We start from the raw sequence: 24,676 nt of genomic DNA on the forward strand, positions 1-24,676 counted from the left end.
TAATTCTAATACACAAATTTTATTTTGATAAATATATCACAGAATCCCTCAAAGACATAAGTAAATAACCAAAGAAGCACCTAAAATGTACTATGTCCAATTTTTGTCAAAATAATACATAAAATATCATGCTTGAAATATAACCTGTTTCTACATTTAGAATTCAACAAAATTATTTACAAAACGGTGCAAGTCGCCAATTATCGACAAGACTATACTACTAGACATGTATAACTGACAATACTGTACTACTACGCAATTATCGACAATACTGTATTACTAGCTCTTATACAAAAGTGAACCACGAGTATTGTCCAAGGGATGCTAGTTCGTCACCTGAGAGCTGTCAAATCTCAGTCAATAAAATGAGCGTAACCAAAGATTATTTGGTAACACGACGTGGAAGCTCATATCTCCCATTCTTAACGAAAAATTATTAGCGACACTAGCTCTTCTAGTAGATGAGCTAAAATATATTTTCAATGGAATATATATTGTACGAATTATATCTACGAATTATTATTTAATTATTATTTAATTCTACGATTCTACGAATTATTATTTAATGATTCACGGATAATATACGAAACAGGATTGATTACTTCAAAAGGCTGGTTATCATTTGTTTCAACAATGTTTTTCAATAGTTGTTCATCCAGTACTGTCATACAATGTTTTTCGGTAATTACAACATATTTTCAATGGAATATATATTGTAGTAAAACGTCAAAAATTTACGTTTTATTATTTAATGATTCACAGATAATAAACGAAACAGAATTGATTACTTCCAAAGGCAGGTTGTCATTTGTTTCAACAATGTTTTTCAATAGTTGTTCATCCAGTATTGTCATATAATGTTTTTCGGTAATTACAACATATTTTCAATGGAATATATATTGTAGTAAAACGTCAAAAATTTACAAATTATTATTTAATGATTCTCAGATAATATACGAAACAGGATTGATTACTTCAAAAGGCTGGTTGTCACCTGTTTTTGTTTTTCAATAGTTTTTTTCCAGTATTGTCATATAATGTTTTTTGGTAATTACAATATATTTTATACGGAACATATATAGCAATTAATGGTCAACACTGATGATTTATTATTTAACACTGCACAAAGAATCTACATAACAGAATTGATTACTTCAAAAGGCTTACTGTCACCTGTTTTAAAAATGCTAAGAATGTATGTCAAGTGGTTAAATCTGACGCATGGCAACACTGAACGATCGAATAGGGTAACATTTCGCATTCTTTATGAAACCTAATTTCACGACCATATTTCGTATATGACATATAATCTTGTGTGAGCTTACCATCATCTATTACAGGGACATCCAGTCTCAGAAATAGTTGAAGCAAATTGTTTTGAGACGGCGAACCATCGAAATTTTTAAAGCATTTCAATAGCTGCAATACTCTTGAAAAACAAAAGGACTGGTAATTTCAGCCTTTTAATTTCAGAACGTTTGTGTTTCAAAAATACCCCGCCCTCTCCAAAAGCAACATAGTTTTTTATGGGTTACGAGACAAAAGATTCAGAGTGAGGTGCTGCATTTGAAGGGTTTGACGACAATATCAATATTGGTGATCTTATTTTATATACTGATGGTCTCAGTTTCGATATAGGAAATTCTATACTTAGAAGTTATTTTATAGTCGAAGTTATTTCGTCTTTTTGGCGAAGTTAAATAATGAAAACAAGAGTTCTTGAACTTGTTCTATGCGTTGAACTTATGCGTTGTATGATGAGCTTTTTAAAAATTTTCAGTGAATTTGGGTAAAATAACTGAGAATCAACTCTAATAGTCAAAACTTGCCAGGTTAGGTTATGTTGGTTTGAAAAAAATGTCAGTTTTTCCAAACTGATAATCAAACTGAGGTATCATAACTTATGCGTTGTATGATGAGCTTTTTTAAAAAATTCTATGAAGTTGGGTAAAATAACTAAGGATCAACTCTAATAATCAAAACTTGTCAGGTTAGGTTATGTTGGTGTGAAAAAAATATCAGTTATTATTTGCTATTCCAGTTAAAATGACTCCTACCCCAACAATATAGATATTTATTGTTTTCTGGGTCGCAAGATAATAAAAGACTCAGAGTCAGAATCTGGTAGGGTATCGTAATTAGAAGAGTCCGACGCAAGATTTGGACCAACTTTGTCAAAACATGGGTTTTCATTGTCTATCTCTTTTTGGTGATCAATATCTTGTAAATCTGATGCTTCTGTGCAAGTAAAAATGTCAACAATTTCCAAACAAGAGCCTTCTTTTTGATTACCCAAAACATCCTCAACAGTACCAACAGCTCTTAATTCTGATAACGATTTTACTCTTTCAGCATCGTTGGTAAATTCAGCACAATTGGTATCAACAATAGAGCGGCTAGGGACATTATTTACGTCCATATACCTCGTGTATCCCTCCTTACATAAACCTTCCTTCTCAACACACAAAACCTCTTCAATATGGCTAACATCAGTTAAGTTTGATACAGAAATTGGTTCCTCAGCGTCAATCGTATATGCAGCATCATCACCATCAATCTTAGAACAGCTGGGGACGTAATTAGAGCCGTCATTTACGTCTATTTGCCTCACATATTCCTCCTTACTGATTTTTTTAGTACCAGTAACCTTAACACTTTTTGTGGAGCCGCTGCCATATTCTAAGGACAAAGAATCGCTTTTTTTTGCTAACATAGATGATGTTGTTGCTGTGTTAAAATCACGGCAGTCCGAGTTTTGGATTGTCGATATTCGATTAATAGAGAGGCATGAAGTACATTCAGATTTAATCGAGTTTTGTGCAGCCGGAATTTGTTCATCATTTCTTTGTAGCGAAGACGGCGATGCGATGCTTTCGATGTGTTTAGAAATTTGGAATTCAGATAATTGTCGGGTAACAGAGGTGACAACCTGAAAAAAGAAGAAAAAATAATTGAAGACATAAGGTGTGCTGTAATTTCCAAAATGAATTTAGAAGTAATCTTGGAGAAACTCACTTTTGGGTTTTACGTTTTATAAAACACTAAAGCAGATTTTCTTATCTTTTTTTTTTCTATGAAGTTTTTTGAATTATTTACAAAATACATAAAAAGTTCATTCTTCTTGGTGGGTAATATAAAATGAAAGAACTACATGTAAACAACTTGAAAAAAGAAGAAGAAATAATAAAACCATAAGATGTACTGTAATTTCAAAAATGAATTTAGAAGTAATCTTGGAGAAACGCATTTTTGAGTTTTGCCTTTTATAAAACATAGAAGCAGATTTTCTTCTTTTTTTTTATTATTTAAAAAATAAATAAAATGTTCATTCTTCTTCGTGGGTAATATAAAATCAAGTGACTACATACCAATATGTAGAAAAATATTAATAAATCATGAGTTTCCGGATTCGCGAATAATCGAATTAAAGAAAAGAAACAAAACTACCAGTTATTTTTTTATATTCACCAATAGCGACTTCATCATTATTTATTTACATTATTATTCATTAATATTATTCACTAATATCATTTTCCTTCATTAATATCACTAAATACTAATAAATTTGCCTTGACGAAACCCTGACAAGGATGGGTTAAGTATAAAAGGATGGTGCTGTTCCAGTGTTGCGAGACGGTATAGAGTCTCCGCTCTGTCATAAGTACCTTCCTCCGCTCTTATTCCTGAAAGAGAAACTCTGATTGCATAGCTTCAGAGTGCCATCAGTGTGGACTTTTCAGGAGTTTTGCTAGCCAGAACCATGACTGCAAACGACGCTGCCCGGTGACTTTGAGGAGTATCGCCCCTCGAGTAAATTATAGCATAGTAAACGACGTAGCATTGCACTCGACTTTGCTTAATAGGATATTTTCCAGGGTTTTGTTTGTTTTGGTGGGTATTTTGATCCTAGTAGTACCTTCACAGTTAATTCATCTATTATGGGCTGCCTTTTCATTCCAGTATAACGTTTGTAGGCATGAATGAACAATGAATCAGAGGTGACAGACTTGAGATTGCTTGTGGAAGAACTAACTCATGTTGATAGGAAAACATCGCCAAATATTGAAAACCATGCAGTGACCAAGATAGGCCCAGGATTGCATAACGACTCCCTTCAACTAGAGGTTCAAAGCACTTCTCGCTGTCCGGTTCTAAGCCGGCTCAAGCACTTCGTGTGGACTTGGGAAGATGTATTAGTTCCTGAACTCCATGGGTGTGGACCCATTGCTTTTCTTGATGCCATAACAATTCCAAAGACTTAAGTAATATGAAACTCGCGACTTAGAACATTACAAAGTTAAAAACAACAATCATACTGACATTTTGAGCGACGAATTCAGATGTTTTGAACTGGACTTGTTAGGAGTTTAAGAAACTCATCTCAGGGGTAGGAAGCATGAAACTAGGTGATATTAAATTTATTTACTCAGACAGCAAAAATGGGAGCATTGACAGGGAGTAGGCCTCAGGATGAATAAGAGGGCTGTCAGGTCTTGCTTAAGCTGGGATGGTATTCATAATAGAATTATGGTTACTCATTTTGCGACTAAAACATAACAGTCATAGTAGTATATGCCCCTGAAGAACCAACTGACGGAGACTGCAGTGACTCAGATGAATTGTACTTACAGTTACAGGAACAAACAAACAGGGCTCCAGGTAGAAATAGGCTGTTTTCGTTAGTGGATTTTAATACCTAGGTTGGCAGAAGTACGGATAGATGGTATTCTAACCTAGGTAAATGTGGTGTAAGAAATGAAAATAGAAAAGGTTATAGACAGATGCAGTTTTGTAAGCATAACTAGTTATAACCAAAACAATATTTGGTCATAAATGGCGCATAAGTTAAGATGGTACTCACAAGATGGTAAGACGGCCAACTCTATTGATCATACTGTTGTAAATCGAAAACTGGAAAGATCGATTGAAGATACTAGGGTACATAGGAGAGCTTTTTTTATGTTAAAAGTAAAGACCACCACCTAGTAGTGTTTAGGGTTAATTTAAAGCTGAAACTTAGGAAGAGTAACTACCTTCTTGGAAGTTATGAAGTTGATAGACTTCAGGATGAGGACTTGAGAGGAATTTTTCAGGAACATTTGAATATGAAACTGGAGTGTCTAAAATTTGACATTGTAGAAGAGGGATGGAAATTTTCTTTGGGAAAATAGTTTGTGAAGTAGCAGATGGTGTCTTAGAGAGGAAAGTTAGAAACACGACCAAGATATAAGTGAAAACGCTTTAATCTTGGTAAGAAAGGAGAGGGATTAACACAAGAAGTACTTGAGTGATAGATAACATTAGAATAAGAAACATCTAAGGGAAGAAGAAAAAGCATCGAAGCATAAATTAAGGAGCTGTGAAGTAGAGGTCATAGATAAAATTGATGTTCTAATGACACGCTAAGAAATTGAGAAGGAGCGGTCAATCTGGACCTATCCCAGTTGAAAATAGAATGGAAAAGTTTAATTAATCTCATTTATACCAAAGGTGATAAGAGTGAGCGTGTAAATAATAGAGGCATTATCTTAGTTTCCTTAAGAAGCTTGGAGACTTGGAGATTTTTAGAATGAGAAGTTTTAAGAGAAGAACAGTGTAGTTTTAAAAAGGGAAGAGAATGCGTCGACTGAATTTTCACATCAGGCCCCTTAAATTCTTAGTTTAACAGATTATGAATAGGCGTTTGATTCAGCCTTTAATAGAATTTTAGTGAACATCCTATTCTTGTATGATATACCAGATTAAGGTGATTAATGCTATGTGCGAGAACAAATTTAGTGCAGTTTGGGTGATCTAGATTAGTATAGAATAGATAGATCTATAGAATATCTATATAATAATCTCTATATATATATCTATATATATATATATATATATATATATATATATATATATATATATATATATATATATATATATATATATATATATATATATATATATATATATATATATATATATATATATATATATATATCTATATATATCTATATAATATATATATTAATCTATAGAATAGATTAGTATAGAATAGATCTAGATTAGTGGAAAATGAGGTTAGTTGCTGGTTTTATATTCAATTAGTAGCTACACAGGGTTGCGTTCTACTCCTATCATTTTGATGGTCTTTGTCCTACGAAATACAGTAAAGGCTTTGAGACAGCATGGAATCGAATAGGAAGGTATAACTTTCTAAGTCTTAGATTATGCAGATGGTTTATATGTCCTAGATAAAAATGTTGGCTAAATGAATGATTTTTTGGAGGTTTTAAGAGTTTAAGGAGGTTTGAAGGGTTGAAATAATGTTAAGAAAGTAAGTTGCTTAAACTAGGAATAAGTAAGGGTGAACAGGTGATGGTGGGTAACGAGAAGATCGACCAAGTGGATAGCTTCATTTACCTGGGTAGTATTATTAGTAAATATGGATACAAAAGTTAAGCCAATTCTTCGTTAACTTGGCCACAGATAAGTCATCATTCAAACAGGGGTATCAATTCAAGAAAATGTAGTGGGGGGGGGTTCAAAAAGTATTTTTAAGATCTAGGGAGGGCAATTTGTGTCGATTTTTCTCAAAGAAAGTACATAGAAAAGGGATTTCTCAAAAATTTGACGGGTGCGGGGAATCTAAGGAATTAATTGGATACTAGTGTGGGAAGCAACCGACACTAGTTTCGTAAAAAGATAACCAACACCATATAAGGTCTAACATTGTTTGCAAGCGTCACTACACATATTTTTTCAAGTTAATCACCCAGCTTGGAATTCAATTCCGGTGATGAGATTATGCGAAAACGTATCCATATTAACCTAAACAAGAAGAAGAAGAAGGTAATTACCCTGCACTGCATGGGTGTAGATTTATCTTTGCACTTGAAAATGTACGGAGAGGGAAATATCCCTATGTTATGTCACGACTGCCAGCTTTAAGTCTGCTAGCCACATAAACGGCCAATATTTTCGCAAGCCCACCAAGAACTGCCCTGAGCAATTTAACGTTTAAGCTTAAACAATTTGCGGAAAAAATACAGAGAAATTTAATTTTGATCTTTAAAAGTGTAAATCAAAACTCCAAATTATTCAATTCCCTTTAAAATTGTCTACTTTTTTCAATGAAAATAATAGATATTGCTGTAAAAGTAACAATGCTATTAATTTTCCTGCTTTAAATTTCATATGTTTCCCGAATGTAACTAGTTGCCCATTGCCCATAGATGCTCATACTCTGAATCCTCGTTTGAAGTAAATAAACTTTCTTCTCGTAATTTTTATTTACAATGTAAATTTTATTATAAATACTTTGAAGTTGATGATAATGCTACAAAGAAAGAGAGGCTTATCCTAATTAAGCCAATAGTAGCACTGTAACTTGTCTAGAGGGAATACACTACAGAGCCAAATGCATTAGAAAGAGTAAAAAGAGAAGAAAGAGTAAAAATTAGAAAAAGTAAAGAAGAGTAAAAGAGTAATAAAAATTAAAAGAAAAAATCATGGGTGGAATTTTATCAGAAATTTTACAAATGATCAACTGAGTTGGAAGAGGTTCAAGAAGAAATGGTTTGAGGTGGGTTTGATGAGAAAGAATTTGGAATATTATATTAAGGGTATAATCTACTGAAGAACCAAAAATCTTGGAAAAGCAGGTTTATCTGAACAATGCAAATGGAGAAAAGTTCCTCAATCTTATTTTTCTCTGTTTTAGTCTAAAAATAATTGGACGTTTTATTCTTTATATTTTTTTCTCGTTTGCAGTCACCTTAACCCTTAGGACTCCAGGATTTAACAAACGTTATGTCATACTGCAATGTAAATAATTAATAATGTTAATAAATGAACTTGATTAACTAATATGAGCCATTTTACATTAAAAAAAAAAACATTGACAGATGCTAATGCGTGAGCATAAACACAATAAAAACATGAACGGTAGAAGACAGGATATACAACTGTTCCAAAATCTACAATTACACAAGGAAAGGATATTTTCCATGGTAGGAAATGAGATATTGAATCAGCTTACTTTTGTCAATATAAATGACAATGTCTGCAAAAGAGTTCCCTCTTGAATAATGCAATAATCATTTTATTAGAGCGAGTATATTGCAAAGAGCCAGAGAGAAAGAATAAAATCTTAAAAAGGAACCTTATCAGATTTTTCTTCAAATTCTGGTTACAAGGTACCAGACTAGCTATTTCAGCTTTCAGTCGCTGAACCTTTTATTCAGTGGGTTTTCTATTCAAATATACTATTTTATTTATATAATTCCAAGCATGTTTTCATTCTATTAAAAAGGCTTTATATCCCAGGCATTTTACAAAATGTTCATATAAAAAAATGGTCATCATATGTGTACAATGTCCATCCCTGTGTGGATCAGAGAATTGTTCATAGGAGAAAGAGACAAAATTACACAAAAAAGTGCGTTCTTGGGCCCTAATTTTCATGAACATGAGGCAGGGGACCTTTATTCTTTTATTTAAAGACTAGCCTTCATAAGCGGAGGTTCCCCTTCCTTTTCCCCTGTAAGTATTTCTACTTTTTTTTATATATTCTTATCTAGTTTTATTATTTTATTTTAAGACTAGCCTTCCTAAGTGGAGCCCTTTCCCTTCCCCTACAAGAATTTATACTTTTTATTTGATTTTTTTTCTACTTTTATTCTTTTATTTAAAGACTAGCCTTCATAAGCGAAGGTTCCATCCTTTTCCCCTGTAAGCATTTTTACTTTTTATTTGACTTATTCTTATCTTCTTTTATTCTTTTATTTAAAGACTAGCCTTCATAAACAGAGGTTCTCCTTCCTTTTCCCCTGTAAGGATTTTTACTTTTTATTTGATTTATTCTTATCTACTTTTATTTAAAAACTAGTCTTCATAAGCGGAGGCTCCCCTTCCTTTTCCCCTGTAAGTATTTCTATTTTATATTTGATTTTTTTCTACGTTTATTCTTTTATTTAAAGACTAGCCTTCATAAGCGGAAGATCGCCTCCCTTTTTCCATGTTAGCATTTCTACTTTTTTTTATTATTTATTCTTATCTACTTTTATTCTGTTATTTAAAGGCTAGCCTTCATAAGCAGAGGTTCTTCTTCCTTTTCCCCTGTAAGGATTTTTACTTTTTATTTGATTTATTCTTATCTACTTTTATTTAAAGACTAGCCTTTATAAGCGGAGGTTCCCCTTCCTTTTCCCCTGTAGGCATTTCTACTTTTTATTTGATTTATTCTTATCTACTTTCATTCTTAAGATTAGCCTTCATGAGTGGAGGTTCCCCTCCCTTTTCCCAAGTAAGTATTTTTTACTTTTTATTTGATTTATTCTTATCTACTTTTATTGTCTTATTTAAAGACTAGCCTTCATAAGCGGAGGTTCCCCTTCCTTTTCCCCTGTAGGCATTTCTACTTTTTTATTTGATTTATTCTTATCTACTTTCATTCTTAAGATTAGCCTTCATGAGTGGAGGTTCCCCTCCCTTTTCCCAAGTAAGCATTTTTACTTTTTATTTGATTTATTCTTATCTACTTTTATTGTTTTATTTAAAGACTAGCCTTCATAAGCGGAGGTTCCCCTTCCTTTTCCCCTGTAGGCATTTCTACTTTTTTATTTGATTTATTCTTATCTACTTTCATTCTTAAGATTAGCCTTCATGAGTGGAGGTTCCCCTCCCTTTTCCCAAGTAAGCATTTTTACTTTTTATTTGATTTATTCTTATCTACTTTTATTGTCTTATTTAAAGACTAGCCTTCATAAGCGGAGGTTCCCCTTCCTTTTCCCCTGTAGGCATTTCTACTTTTTTATTTGATTTATTCTTATCTACTTTCATTCTTAAGATTAGCCTTCATGAGTGGAGGTTCCCCTCCCTTTTCCCAAGTAAGCATTTTTACTTTTTATTTGATTTATTCTTATCTACTTTTATTGTTTTATTTAAAGACTAGCCTTCATAAGCGGAGGTTCCCCTTCCTTTTCCCCTGTAGGCATTTCTACTTTTTTATTTGATTTATTCTTATCTACTTTCATTCTTAAGATTAGCCTTCATGAGTGGAGGTTCCCCTCCCTTTTCCCAAGTAAGCATTTTTACTTTTTATTTGATTTATTCTTATCAACTTTTATTGTTTTATTTAAAGACTAGCCTTCATAAGCGGAGGTTCCCCTTCCTTTTCCCCTGTAGGCATTTCTACTTTTTTATTTGATTTATTCTTATCTACTTTCATTCTTAAGATTAGCCTTCATGAGTGGAGGTTCCCCTCCCTTTTCCCATGTAAGCATTTTTACTTTTTATTTGATTTATTCTTATCTACTTTTATTGTTTTATTTAAAGACTAGCCTTCATAAGCGGAGGTTCCCCTTCCTTTTCCCCTGTAAACATTTTTACTTTTTATTTGATTTTTTTTCTATTTTTATTCTTTGATTTAAAGACTAGCCTTCATAAGCGGAGGTTCCCCTTCCTTTTCCCCTGTAATCATTTCTTCTTTTTATTTGATTTTTTTCTACTTTTATTCTTTTATTTAAAGACTAGTCTTCATAAGCGGAGGTTCCCCTCCCTTTTCCCCTGTAGGCCTTTCTACTTTTTATTTGATTTATTTTTATCGAATTTTATTCTTTTATTTAAAGACTAGCCTTCATAAGCAGAGGTTCACCTTCCTTTTTCTCTGTAAGCATTTTTACTTTTTATTCGAATTTATTCTAGTCCAAATTTCACGTACCTATTGTCCTTAGTCCCAACATTTAGTCTAACACCCATTTATGCACTGATACAAATGTTACATATTTTAACGTTATACTGTTACGGGTATAAACCTTATAAAATGTCATAACCTCATAACTGTCAAAACCTCACAAATGTCAAAACTTCCTAAAATGTCAACATAATAAAATACGTAAATCGTTTAAGCTTTCAAAATGTTATTTAAAATAAATACAATTTTCCTATTTAAATGATGGATAATTGGACAAAACGCGAATTATTGGTATTTTGGTAGTTATGGTCATAATGGGTAATTATTTGGTCATAATGGTAATTATGACGTATTTTCAATTAAACCGGTCAGTGTGTCAATATCAATAGAATATGCTATTGGTATTCTTTTTTTAAAATGTTTTCAAAGAAGTCTTTTTTCGGTAATTTTGCTGAAATTTTTTTAGAGACTTTCACTTTCGCAGAGTCCTCCATAGCAGAATTCACACAGTGACATATACACAGCAATATCCCTTGGTCATTTACACTTTACCGAATATACCTTTTTTAGAACTTAGCCCAACTTCAAATAGACCTTGACATCGTAAGATACCGAACGCTTTGTCCTAATTGAGACTTTTCTTTTACAATCTCGTAGCCTATTTGATACTGAAACAGTTATAAACATCTTAAGTAATTACCCTTTCAGTTATGTTTTCAACCGTTTGGAACATATGAGTTTGATCTGGGCGTGATGACTGCGATGAAGGTTCAATTCCTCCCAACCAAAATGGAAAATTAATTTTGTACCGGCAAAACATAATTAGCATAAAACTTGTCATAATCCCAAGAAAAACCAATGCAATTATGGCCTTCGGTAATGATAGACTACCTGCAAAAAAAAATGAATTAGTCACAAATTTTGGGATTATGAGGCAAAATTTGTCGCAATTCCAAGAAAAACTAATGCTTTTATGGCCTTTGGTTATGATAGACTGTCTGCAACAAAACAAATAATAGAGACAAAACTTGGGACTATGACGCAAAACTTCTCTTAAGAAAACCCAATCTCTTTGAGGTCATGAAAGTATCGACTGAATTGGTGATTCAACTCTGAAAGAATTTTAATACGTTTTTTGTTGATATGAGGGATGGAGGAGGAGCATGCGTAGCTGTGTTGGCCTCAGACAGATTGGTGCCGCAGTGAGTTGTCAGTAGTAGTAGCGGAGCAAGAAGGCAATAGAGGTCCTTGCTATTCTGAGGTAAATCCTTTACAATAATGGAATGAACGGTTTCGTAATAACGTCCAACGTTTACTTTTTCCTAATTGATATATCTGCATTACACAATAGGCACACACATTTGTCTTTTACCTGGGTAAAAAAAGTAATGAAATCAATGAGTTTTGTTTTTGCCGGAACCAGTGGAGTCCATTGGAACCAGTCTGTCGTGATGAGTCGCAGAAATATCTGAAGGATTTTCTTGACTGTTACTGCTACTGGAACGTCCAGTGGGTTCAGGAACTGCTGCATAACCACCTATATCTGCTGCTGCAAAGCACCGCTGCCTGTGAGTTTGTTTTCCAATGATGACATGGCTACACTCAGCGGCGGCTCTAGTACCTAAGAACCGGGGCTGAAACTTCTGTCAAACCGTTATATACCCATTATAGGCCCCTCAATAAAGAACAAAAAGAGGAATATGACTAATAAACCGCCTGCTCCTGAAAGCCTTCTCAAACTGATTCACTGCAGCAGTAATGGTGCAGCAGTAAAAGGCGACTTCACTTTCAGGTGACTTCAAAAAGGTGATCTAGAAGGTGACTTCACTTTCGCCTTCACTGCAGCAGTAAAGGTGACTGTGATAGCCTTCGATGCACTTACAATAAAGTGATCGTTTCTGTACTACTGCTTGAAGCCAGTGCCATGGAACAAGCTGCCTAAACGTTTCTTTGGACCATTATGTTGTTGATAATCAATGTGATTAAGCCAGATTTTTGTATTTCATTCAATAGCTTTTTTATCAATACGAAGCTGTGATTCTTTCAGTCATAAAAAACGAAAACGAAGTTTTTATTGAATTGTTCCTGTCTTTTTTGCTTTAGTTTTTACTTTTCATGCTTTTTCACAATAATAGCCGAATTCTCATCCCCCTAATGCTAAAGGCTACTGAGTTTCGGAGTGAAAATAAGAGTGGAAGAGTCATGATAGACCTTAACAAGGATTTGAAGAAAATATTCTTTTCAGAATTGCGCTCATTAGCCCTGAAAAATAAAGAAAGTTCCATTGAAAAAATATCATTGTAGGTAAAATTACCCCCGCCCCCCCTATATACACACACTTCTGGATTTAGGTTGATACTATTTATTAGGCTGATAAGTCTGTGGGGAAAATCTATAGGGATGGGGGTGGTCTTCGATTGGCTATGAAGGAAGGCCGGATGAGTAAATATTACTAAAAGTAACTTATAATCAAGGTTACTTGTTTATTTAATCACCTTGACGATTGAGGGATTGTTCATGTCTCAAACTTTGTAATAATCTCTTCACAAAATATTGTCAACAATAATTTGAAGTTAGGTGTGACGACTTCTTTAAGCTCCCCATTAGTTTACAAGTGCTGCTTTTCAAACCATTTCTTCTATTTGGGGAGAATATGGAAGTCACTAAGCGCTAAGTCAAGACAATACGGTTGGTGTTAAGAAATGCCCGGTTTAAGTTGCTCAAGTTGTTGGATTAGGGCCGTTGTCGTCGATCACAGAAGTTCCAGAAGTCTGCATGCTTTTCATTCTGTTTTTAACACCTCTCCGGAGGTGTCGCAAAATTTTAAAATAAATACTTGCATGAACTGATATTCCCGGATCTTCAGATGAAGCATGACAGATTACCAAAGATTCTGCTTGTCGGCCAGTCGTCTAGACCAAAACAAAGAGCAGGTTGTCCCCGGTTAGGGTGGGAGTATGCCGTAATGAAAGATTTAAAAAAAGGGAACTTCCTGAAAGGGTGTAAAGAGAGAGGCTTTGAATAGATTGGGATGGTGGAAGAGCGTGCGTAGCTGTATTCACCTCAGGCGGCTTGGTGCTGCATTGACTTGTTAGTCGCAGTAGTAGTAATATTATAAGCTACATTTTATTGACTGGAGGTATTGTTTCGAAGACAGACTAACAACCTGCTTGTTTTTTTCCTTGCACTCAAAATTCTTCACCTACAAAAACTTGCTGTCAATTAACATAAAATCCACCCATTCTTTTCTTACGAACCATTCCAGGTTTTGTATCTTTCAGCCCTTTCAAATCATTACAAGAGGTCCAAAAATGAACTAAGCCTTCAGTACCTTTTCCACATAGATATCAGAAACAGGGACGACTTCAAGGAACAACCCTTCGATTTCTTCCTCCCCAAATATTTTCTCTTTCCTCTGACAGGTGAAAAATACTCCTTCGCAATATTTTCCTATTTAATTCCTCCACATTATGCCTTGCCTTAAAACTCTCTCAGCAATACTTCCTCAGTCTTAGAGTCTTTCTCTTTCCTCTGACAGGTGAAAAATACTTTTCAGTCTTTCTCTTTCCTCTGACAGGTGAAAAATACTCCTTCGCAATATTTTCCTATTTAATTCCTCCACATTATGCCTTGCCTTAAAACTCTCTCAGCAATACTTCCTCAGTCTTAGAGGGTGTAGCGATAGAAAGGTTTATTAAATTGCCATCTCTGGTTCTCTGGGGCTCTTTAAACTAAGCTTCGACTGTTTCACTACCGCTCCCATTTCTAGCCCTCGTCGTTTCTCCCTATCTCAAAATCTAGCTTTTCCAGTATTCTATAAAATATGTGTCAACTGAGTCGTCGAAAGATTTTTTGTCAGTTATTACTTACCCAGGAAATGAGAGAAAAATTTCCCTGATTTTTCTCCTATATGATCCAAGGGATGAAACACCACAGTAGCTACAAGATCCCACAAAGCAGCTAGAGCTGTTATTTCCAAACCTGGATCAACAAGAAGCAGTTCATGATATTTGTCACATGGATCATCTCCTAAAATAGTGAATACATACATTAAGTTTTTGCAACAAACATTTGAGAATATGATCTTGAAAAAAGATGGCACTTTACAAAGTTTTAATGATTAAACTAAGATTGTAGTTCATTCAGTAATACCCCTAGATTTAAAGCGATACTTCTAGGGAATGAGTATGAGTGTGATCATAATGACTATGCCTCCGTATTCCTATACGGACTTATTTACAAAGCGGCACTTCTAGGGAACGGTTATGAGCAGGGACTGAGTATGAGTTCATGAGTTTGCCTCCGCACTCCTATTTTATTTACAAGGTGGGACTTCTAGAGAACGAGTGCGTGCAGGGAATGAGGATGAGGAATTGCTCATAACAAATGTTCCTCCGTACTCCTATTTTATTTACGAAGTGGCACTTCTAGGGAATGAGTATGATTATGCGCTCATAATGACTATGCCTCCGTATTTGCTATAAGAACTTATTTACAAAGCGGCACTTCTAGGGAACAAGTATGAGCAGGGACTGAGTATGAGTATGAGTTCATAATGAGTTTTCCTCCGCACTCCTATTTTATTTACAAGGTGGGACTTCTAGGGAACGAGTGCGTACAGAGAATGAGTATGTGCTCATAACGAGTGTTCCTCCATACTCTTATTTTATTTACAAAGCGGCGCTTCTAGAAAATAAGTACGAGTATGTGCTCATAGTGATTTTCTGTCCGTACTGCAATGTTATTTACAAAGCGGCACTTCAATGGAATGACTTAATTTTCTTGAATTCCAGGAATCCTGAATTTCCTCAAATTTATGGACAGGTAGCCATATAAATGCCGTCTTGTAATGACCTTTTTTACAAAATAAGTGTAGTAACGAAATTACATGTAGGCAGTATGTTCCCAGTTTTATTCCAAATACGTAGTCCAACAAAACGGTTTTTCGTAAATAATAATCTCATCGATGTACCTTGAAGACCTCGGTATTTGCTTTGATGTGCATTTGAAATCGGAAATGGGTGACAAAAGCTAAAACAGTTGCTAATTATTGCATTTTAACAACCTCCTGAAATTCTTGACTCCTTTCCAAAAATTTGTTCACCACTCCCTTGTTGAATAAGTTTGTCAGAAAATGTGCGGGAAAAAACCAGTTTTTATGTTTTCTTTTTTTTTGTATTGAAGCGACGTTTAATAGGCACTCAATTTCATTTAAATCAGTCCACTGTCCTACAGTGTCTTACTCTTTCATCGGCTTATTGATTACTATTTTTGAGTTTATTTTTACATTATTCTGCAAAATATTGAAGCTGCTCAACGATAAAAACAGAATAGTAGCCAATAAACCACAGCTGTACAAAAAGTGAACCGATCGAAATAAAATTGAATATTCACTCAATATCTGCTAAGTCTTGAAGTTCTTAAAAAATACTTTCATTCTCAGTCAAATTCACGGGCCTTGTGTTTTAAAAGTTTTTCTTAAGGAATTGTGACAAAAGTCAAACTTTAACGTAAAGAGCGAGGGTTGAGGAAGGGACAGCCCCCCGCCCTCATATACGAAAAAATTCCATTCGATTTAAGTTTTAATGTTACTTCTTAATTTCAATTTGAAAAAAAAACTTTTTTTTTCTAATTCAATTTCTGAAATTTGTCAAATAATGCCCGGAAATCCCCTTCACCCCTGGGAGTAAAATTTCCCCTGCCCCCCCCTCCCAGAGACTCCCCACGGAAAATCCTCCACGTGGAAATTCCCCGCCCAAAAAAATGGAGTTACCCTTCAAACTTTTTGGTTACTGAAAAAGAGCACTAGAAGCTCTGACTTCCGATGAAATGAGCCCTCTTTCGATCTTCTAGGATCACTGGTTCGATACGATCACCCCCTGGGAAAAAAAACTAATAAATACGCATCCGTGATCTTTCTTCTGGCAAAAACAAAAAATAAAAATTCCACCATTTCTATATGTAGGAGCTTGAAGCCCCTTCAGTAGGGTTTACTGATACGCTGAACCTCATGATTTAATTTTCGTTAAGGTCACTTGACTTTTTGAGGGGTGTTCTCACCCTTTTTAGAAAGTTGGATAAATTTTCTCAGGCTCGAACTTTTCATGGGTAGTATTAAACTTAATGAAATATATTTGGAATTAGCATAAAAATTCAATTCTTTTGACGTATCTGTTGTTAACAAAATTCTATTTTTTTTTAAATTAGTTTCGGTTACTATTGAACCGAGTCACTCCTTGCTTACAGTATTGTTTATAGTTGTCTGATAAACAACACAACAGAACAACTTTTGTTAAAAGGAAGCAATAGGTAAACGTATTTGTGTAGATTCTACTTCTCATATTTTTATGCATATTATAATAAGGAGATGCCAAACTAAATCCGGTAAAAAATTGTAGAACAATTAGACTCTTCATTAATTTAACCTGATTGAGCCGCGTCGCTCTTAACTTACAGTTTGCTACAACGATTTGATTTGATGTGCATTTGAAATCGGAGATAGGTGTGAAAAGCTAGAAGAGTTGCTAATTATTGCATTTTAACCTTAAAGTATATATAAAAAAAAAAAAAATCAATTTCCAGAACTTTTTTACTTCTTTCTGCAATTTTCTTCGTCCTCGTCACTTTTTGAATAGGTTTGGCAGAAAATCGGCGGAAAAATATCCAATTTTTATATTTTCCATTTTTATGTTTTGTATTTAAGCGACGTTTAGCGGTACTCAATTTCATTTAAATCCGTCCACTGTCTTAGAGTAATTCATTAGTTTATTGATTACTATTTTATTGTTTTTAAAGTTCAAAGTAACCTGGAAAATAATTTCTTAAACAACATTGGCCTACCATAACATAAAGATAGAAAATTATTATTTTCTTATTATTATTTATCTTATTATTATCTTACATTATTTTCTTCAGCGCGAACAAAATAATATGATCAAAGACAAAACAACAACCAAAAAACAAGCACGGAAAGTACAACAAAACCAATGAAACAAACGCCAAAAAATTAAATGTAATCCAAAAAATTAAATGTAAAAGACCAGAAATTTAAAGAATTAAAATCAAATACCTAACGAACACTAAAGTGAGGTATTCGCGATTTACACAAAATCTAAACAAATTTCAACTGCCAATGACGGATACTAACGAACAATTGTGTTCATTTTATTTTATTCGCGCTGAAGAAGAGAGGCGGTTGTTCTCTCGAAATATTCGCTTTCTGTGTTTTCTTCAGTATTTTCATTTGGCCATGCTCAGAGGCACTAAGTCCATGGTGATTGAACTAGCCGACATTTCAGGGCAGATTGGCCTGAATAATAGCTCATGACTCATCCAAATTTGAAGTCAATAAGACGCATACTACCCAGAAAACCCCGATCATGCTTAACAACTCGTAGAACGAGGTGAGCGATTTAAAATACCTTGGTTTGCTAGTTGATTATTATGAGCGATGTTCATTTGAAATTCGCGCGGGAAATTCTAATGAAAATTCCATTTAAGACGTAAGAGAAGATATATAAGTCGCTACTTAGATCAATAGTCTTATACGCTTACCAGAGCAGGTTGTGAAGGCAAGCAACATTCAAGCTCTAAGTGCATTCGATCAAACATATCTGAGTAATGGTAAGGATTCCAGGTAACAAACGACAGAGAAATGTGGGCATGCGGATAAAAAAAATGCCAACTCAAGCTTAGTATTAACACCATTATCATGCAAAGACGATTCTGGTGGTTCGATCACACCCTGAAGGCACTTTAATCCACAAAGTCATCAAGTATGCTCTTCTACCTGGGCAGAAGAAGAGACAAGACGGGTAGTAACAAAAATGGATGAGTATTGTCAAAGCCAACCTAGAACCGCTCGGCAGAATCAGAAGGTATGGGAGGGGAGCTTACAAGCCCTGGCTTGAACAGGTCGAGCCACTCGCGAAAGACAGAGATTCTTGAAACACCACCATGACAAAGATCTTATACTTGAGGCAAGCATTATCTGTCCTTGGCGTTCAGCATCTTTGTCATGGTGGTGTTTCAAGAATCTCTGTCTTTCGCGAGTGGCTCGACCTGTTCAAGCCAGGGCTTGTAAGCTCTCCTCCCATACCTTCTGATTCTGCCGAGCTGAATCACCACCATGACAAAGGTGGAAAAGACAAGACGGGTAGTAACAAAAATGGATGAGTGTTGTCAAAGCCAACCTAGAAACACCACCATGACAAAGATGCTGAACGCCAAGGACAGATGATGCTTGCCTCAAGTATAAGTAAGTACAAGAAGTCGTCTATGCCTTGGATTTAGGAATTTCCGGTATTTTACTGGGAAAAAAAAAACTCAGAGAATGAATTCCTTTGATGGAGAAAACAACTTCAAAGGCCTAAACTTTTTCACAAGCAAAAAAGAAGTAGAATTTAGTTTTTTAGTCTTTTATCATGATTTTAAAACAAAGAATAAAGAAATTTTAATTACTGAGAGCCTTTGGGATCCATAATTTAACATAATTATGGCCGTAACCATAATTAATTTAACATAATATACGAAAACACGTTTGAACCTAGGGAATATTTAGAACTTACCAAAGAAAATATTGGTTTTCATCCAGTGCCAGATCGTATGATATGTCCCCATTTGATCTGGTCGGCATTCAACAGGAATTTTGGACATGCGCATCATATGTGACTGCCTTTTAGCCATCGCCTTCTAAAAGATAAATAGTGAAACATAGTTAAAACTATGGCAATACACAAGAATTTGTTTACTGAGATTTTGATGTGCTAGGAAAGATGTTTTGTTGTCCTTTTTTGCATGAGGAAAATGTCTCACCAAAGAAGTTTTACAAAAAAAATTGGTTAGAAATAGCAACACTTTTAAGTTTTTGAAGATTATATTATCATATAATATAATGTAATATATCTATATATATAAAAATAAGTTGTCTGTCTGTGGATGGATGGATGGATGTGTCAGGTGACGTCACCTGAAAAAACTGGATTAGGTGACGTCAAAACTGAAAAAACTAAAAAAAGGCAAAAACTACAAAAAAAACTAAAAACTAATAAAAAAAATAAAAAAGCTAAAAAACTAAAAAAACTAAAAAAAGGCAAAAACTACAAAAAAACTAAAAACTAATAAAAAAGCTAAAAAACTAAAAAAACTAAAAAAAGGCAAAAACTACAAAAAAAAACTAAAAACTAATAAAAAAAATAAAAAAGCTAAAAAACTAAAAAAACTAAAAAAACTAAAAAAAGGTAAAAAACTAAAAAAACTAAAAACTAAAAAAAAATAAAAAAAAAGGAAAAAACTGAAAAATAAGCTAAAATAAAGGTAAAAACCAATAAAAAACAAAAAAAAACTGAAAAAACTAAAAAAAGGCAAAAACTACAAAAAAAACTAAAAACTAATAAAAAAAGTAAAAAAGCTAAAAAACTAAAAAAACTAAAAAAAGGTAAAAAACTAAAAACAATTAAAAATAAAAAAAAACTAAAAAAAAGGAAAAAACTGAAAAATAAGCTAAAATAAATGACGACACTCAAAGAGAAAGCGACCAGGACAAAAGGAATGTTCGATTAGCAATCAACAAAGCACCGGGACACAGGGAGTATAAATGACGACCAGGACATAAGTAAAAAAAAAAATTAACAAAACTAAAAAGAAGGTAAAAACTACAAAAAAACTAAAAAGAAAAAAAAACTAAAAACTAATAAAAAAACTAAAAAATCTAAAAATCTAAATAAACTAAAAAAGGAAAAAAAAGGAAAAAAATAAAGGAGAAAACAAAACTAAAAAACGAATGTATATACAGACCGGTACACCGGGATACAAATGACGACCGGGACAGAGGGAATATAAATGACGACCGGGACACAGGGACACAACTACAACGGGGACACCGGGGGAAACAGGGGGATATAAATGACAACCGGGACAAAAAAACTAAAAAGAAAAAAAAACTAAAAACTAATAAAAAAACTAAAAAATCTAAAAATCTAAATAAGCTAAAAAAGAAAAAAAAAGGAAAAAAATAAAGGAGAAAAACAAAACTAAAAAACGAATGTATATACAGACCGGGACACCGGGATACAAATGACGACCGGGACACAGGGAATATAAATGACGACCGGGACACAGGGACACAACTACAACGGGGACACCGGGGGAAACAGGGGGATGTAAATGACGACCGGGACACCGGGACAGGGAATGGTCGATTAGCAATCACCATCAACAAAGCTCAAGGGCAATCATTAGAATCATGAGGTATAGATCTGAATACAGATTGTTTTCCCATGGACCATTATATGTTGCATGTTCAAGAGTCGGTAAACCTGACAATCTATTTATATGCAAAGACAATGGGACAGCAAAGAATGTTGTATATTCGCAAGTTTTACGTAGTTAAAACCATATATATATATATATATATATATATATATATATATATATATATATATATATATATATATATATATATATATCTATCTATATTCACAGGTGGGACATAGGGACACAACTACAATGGCGCGTAACATCTATCTATATTCACAGGTGGGACATAGGGACACAACTACAATGGCGCGTAACTATTATGGCGCGTAACGACTTACGCGCGCGGGGGGGCTTGGGGGGGGCGCGAAGCGCCCCCACCAACTAGGTGTTGGGGTGGCGCGAAGCGCCACCCCAACAGCTAGTAATATATAATATAATATAAATATGTATATCATCATTATATGATGACAAATCACCTTTTGTCTAGAATCTAAAACATTCTAGTTTTATTGCGATACATTCTTGTTAGTTATGAATGAAATGGTTAACATGTATATTATTAATATTGCCCCATATGTATGATTTCTTGACTATTAAAGCCTGAAATTTAATAAATGTACATTTTATTGCACAACAGATAAAGTACTTCTAACACAACGTCAGCCATTGAACTGGATTGTAGGATCCTTTGCGGCTTTTGGTATATTATATAGAAGAATAAAGGATCATTCATGTTGAATTTTGGCGATCCGTTCTTCGCTTCACAGTAAACTCAGAAAGGCTTTATAGCCCTTTGTAAGGCCTTGCATCACCCTGACTGTGAGATACAATGAAACGCAAGAGTTTTGACAGAAGAAGTTGAGCATATATAAACAGTTTCCTTATGTTAACATGCCAAAAGTCGATACTTTTGGAAGCTGGAAAAGTATTTCGATACTTCCGTTTCATTTCGATACTGCCAAAAGCCGATACTTTTGGAAGTGGATACTTTGGAAGCTGGAAAGTATTTTTTATTTATTTATTTGGATTTTAAAGTTTCTGTGGCTATGATTATCATCGCTGTCAATGATGCGGGTGAGTTTACGTCAGAATAAAATATAGTCGTAGTATCAAGAAAACCGTTTAGAAAGACAGAAAGAAAGAAAGAAAGAGAGACAGACAGAAAGAGAGAAGGAAAGAAAGAAAGCAAGAGAGAAAGATTAAAATAAGAGCCGTAACATGAAACTTAACAAACATAACATAAAGTCTTACGCATAGAATCTGTAGTCATTAAATCTGAGAGAAACTAGACTACTGCTTGGTTACGGCATATGTATTCTAGGCAAAATTTAGCTAAGGTTTCTTTCGTGTGCCACTTTTAAGCTGCGCTATAGGGCGCAATCCAAAAGCCTCCGCAAAGTCTCCAATATTCAATTAAAAAAAATTTAGCCAAATCGCATAAAACATATTTTGTTCAAATCTAGGAAACACTTGTACATGTTGCTGGGACCTTCACTACTTTTTCCCAATGGCCTTGAAGTTTTTGCATTTATTAAACACTTTTTACATGTATTGTTTATATTGACATCTATAGAGTCCTTCAAATAGAGTTGACATCTCTCTACACATACGAGGCATTTGCTTAATCTGAGATCCTTGCTCCAGGAGCTTTATGTATAATATCCCCTTTCGATGATTAACCGTGCCTCTATTTAACTGTTTTTTTTTTTTTAAATGGGTATCTTGAAATCGTAATCTTATTTTATGTAGGACTAAAGAGCAGCAGAAGGGCAAAAGGGCTGCTGACTACCATCCAATAAATTTCGAAGCTTAAGAGGGGCACTATCATATAATTTGCGATCAATGCTGCCCTTTCTCTAGCTTCTTTTGTGCAGATGAAGATCAGACGAAGATGGGGTGTTTGCTCTTAGATTCTAAAAAAACTATTTTTTCAAAAAAAAACTATTATAAATAATATAATTTTAAAATTATATTATTATTAAAAAAAATAAGTTGTCTTATGTCAGAGCTTCACTTAATCTACTCTTTTCGTGATCAAATCAAATTGAAGGAAATTGCTAGATATGACAGTTGGATTTAGATGATCAGGAAATTAGTTAAATTTTGAATTAATTTATAATAAAAAAAATAAAAAATAAAAATACAACTGATTTGCAAATGAACAAGACTTAGGATACGCTCCAAAAGCCAAACACAAAATAAAATTTAATTTTTCTTATTTTAAACACAAAATAAAAACATTAAATAAAATGTTTCATTCTGTAATCAAATCAAAAGAAACTGATAGATACAGATAAAACTGATAGCTGATGGATGAAACAAATTAAAAGAATTAGCTACATAAGATACACAACAGAGTACGATCTGGGGTGCTTTCAAAAAGCCAATTCTTTTCAATGACAATTTAGTATTTATTCAATTTGCTTTTAAAAACACCGGATAATAAAAGAATTTTGTAAAAATATTCTTAGTATTAAAAGCATATATAGAACTAAATAGTAGCCCGTTTTACAAATTATTTTTAAGATAATTTTTCAAGAAGAGAAGTTTTTCAAAGAAAAGTGGAAATCCATATCAAAATCTGAGACTAGCAGAACTGAAGTCATATAAAAATTCAAACTTAAAGCGAACAGAAACTAAAATGAAGAAACGCACTAAAAATAAAAATAACTAGTATTGCTATAGACGAAAGCGAAGAAAAGTTGAAATGAATAATATAGTCAACTTGAAACGAATAGGAATTACGACAAACAAGATTAGGCCTACCACCCCCATAGACATTCTAAAGGATTGAACGTGACTTGCGGTTCATCGAAAACGTTTATTCAACGTTTATCAACGTTTATTTCAAGAACTATGTTTTTACTGTCAAAAAATCAGTAACAATGCAGCAAAAATAATATCACAAGGCTAATTAACATTTACAGATAGAAATGGCGGTCTCCCCCCCCCCCCTAAACACTCTAAACGGCCTTAGTATCATTTGCGGGATATTAAAACGAGATGGATTTTGAACAGTGTGGTTTTTATTTTGTCTAAATATTGACAAGAAAGGATAATAATCAAAATTTGAAGGTGCGTGAAAGACTGCTTGAAATACATTTCGTCCTTCAACCACTCCCGACTCTTAAACAGGGCAATACAACTTTCAAATTCTAATTGAATGAGCCCTTGTGAGGATTCGACGATTTTTTTGAAAAAAAAATCCAAGATGGATTTTTATTTCAAAAAAAAAAAAAAAACGAAAGGAAGGAATAATGGTATTGATGCACAATTGGGACTATTGAGAAAGAAATATAAATAAATAAATAAATATATTCGCAAATTTGATAGCAGGCCGTTAAGCCTCTACAAAACAAAAATCTTAATTTGCATTTCTTCTAAATTTGCATAAGGAAAAAATGTCACTTGAATGACATCAAAATATGTTAAGGGAACTATTTTTACTTCAGAATAGGCACACAAATTGTATTCAAATATTTTGAGGGCGCTTCCACTATACTTTACTATCACTCCCTACTTTACTTTACTATACTTTACTATAGTACACTTAATATATGTTTATATGTACTTTTTACATATACTTTTTATATATACTTATATGTTTATATACTTTATATAGTATACTTCCTATATATACTAATATACTTTACATAGTATAATATAGTATACTATACTTTACTATAGCCTATATTATATATTTCCGATGTGTTTTTCAGTTTCTTGATTTCGTCAGCGTTGGTTAAA

General features: G+C 33.7%; 1 protein-coding gene across 1 annotated transcript in view; it reads right to left on the reverse strand.

Annotated features, from left to right (window-relative positions):
• LOC136034389 (uncharacterized) overlaps positions 1-24,676 on the reverse strand; it is a 42,461-nt gene continuing 17,785 nt past the window's right edge. Inside the window, exons 5-8 of the mRNA XM_065715535.1 lie at positions 19,240-19,363; positions 14,543-14,701; positions 11,373-11,563; positions 1-2,929 (exon numbers count right to left, since the gene is read on the reverse strand). Coding sequence (XP_065571607.1) covers positions 2,075-2,929; positions 11,373-11,563; positions 14,543-14,701; positions 19,240-19,363 — 1,329 coding nt within the window. The 3' untranslated portion in view covers positions 1-2,074. The remainder of the gene's footprint in view (positions 2,930-11,372; positions 11,564-14,542; positions 14,702-19,239; positions 19,364-24,676) is intronic.

Source organism: Artemia franciscana, chromosome 13, assembly GCF_032884065.1.
Source record: "Artemia franciscana chromosome 13, ASM3288406v1, whole genome shotgun sequence".
NCBI lineage: Eukaryota > Metazoa > Arthropoda > Branchiopoda > Anostraca > Artemiidae > Artemia > Artemia franciscana.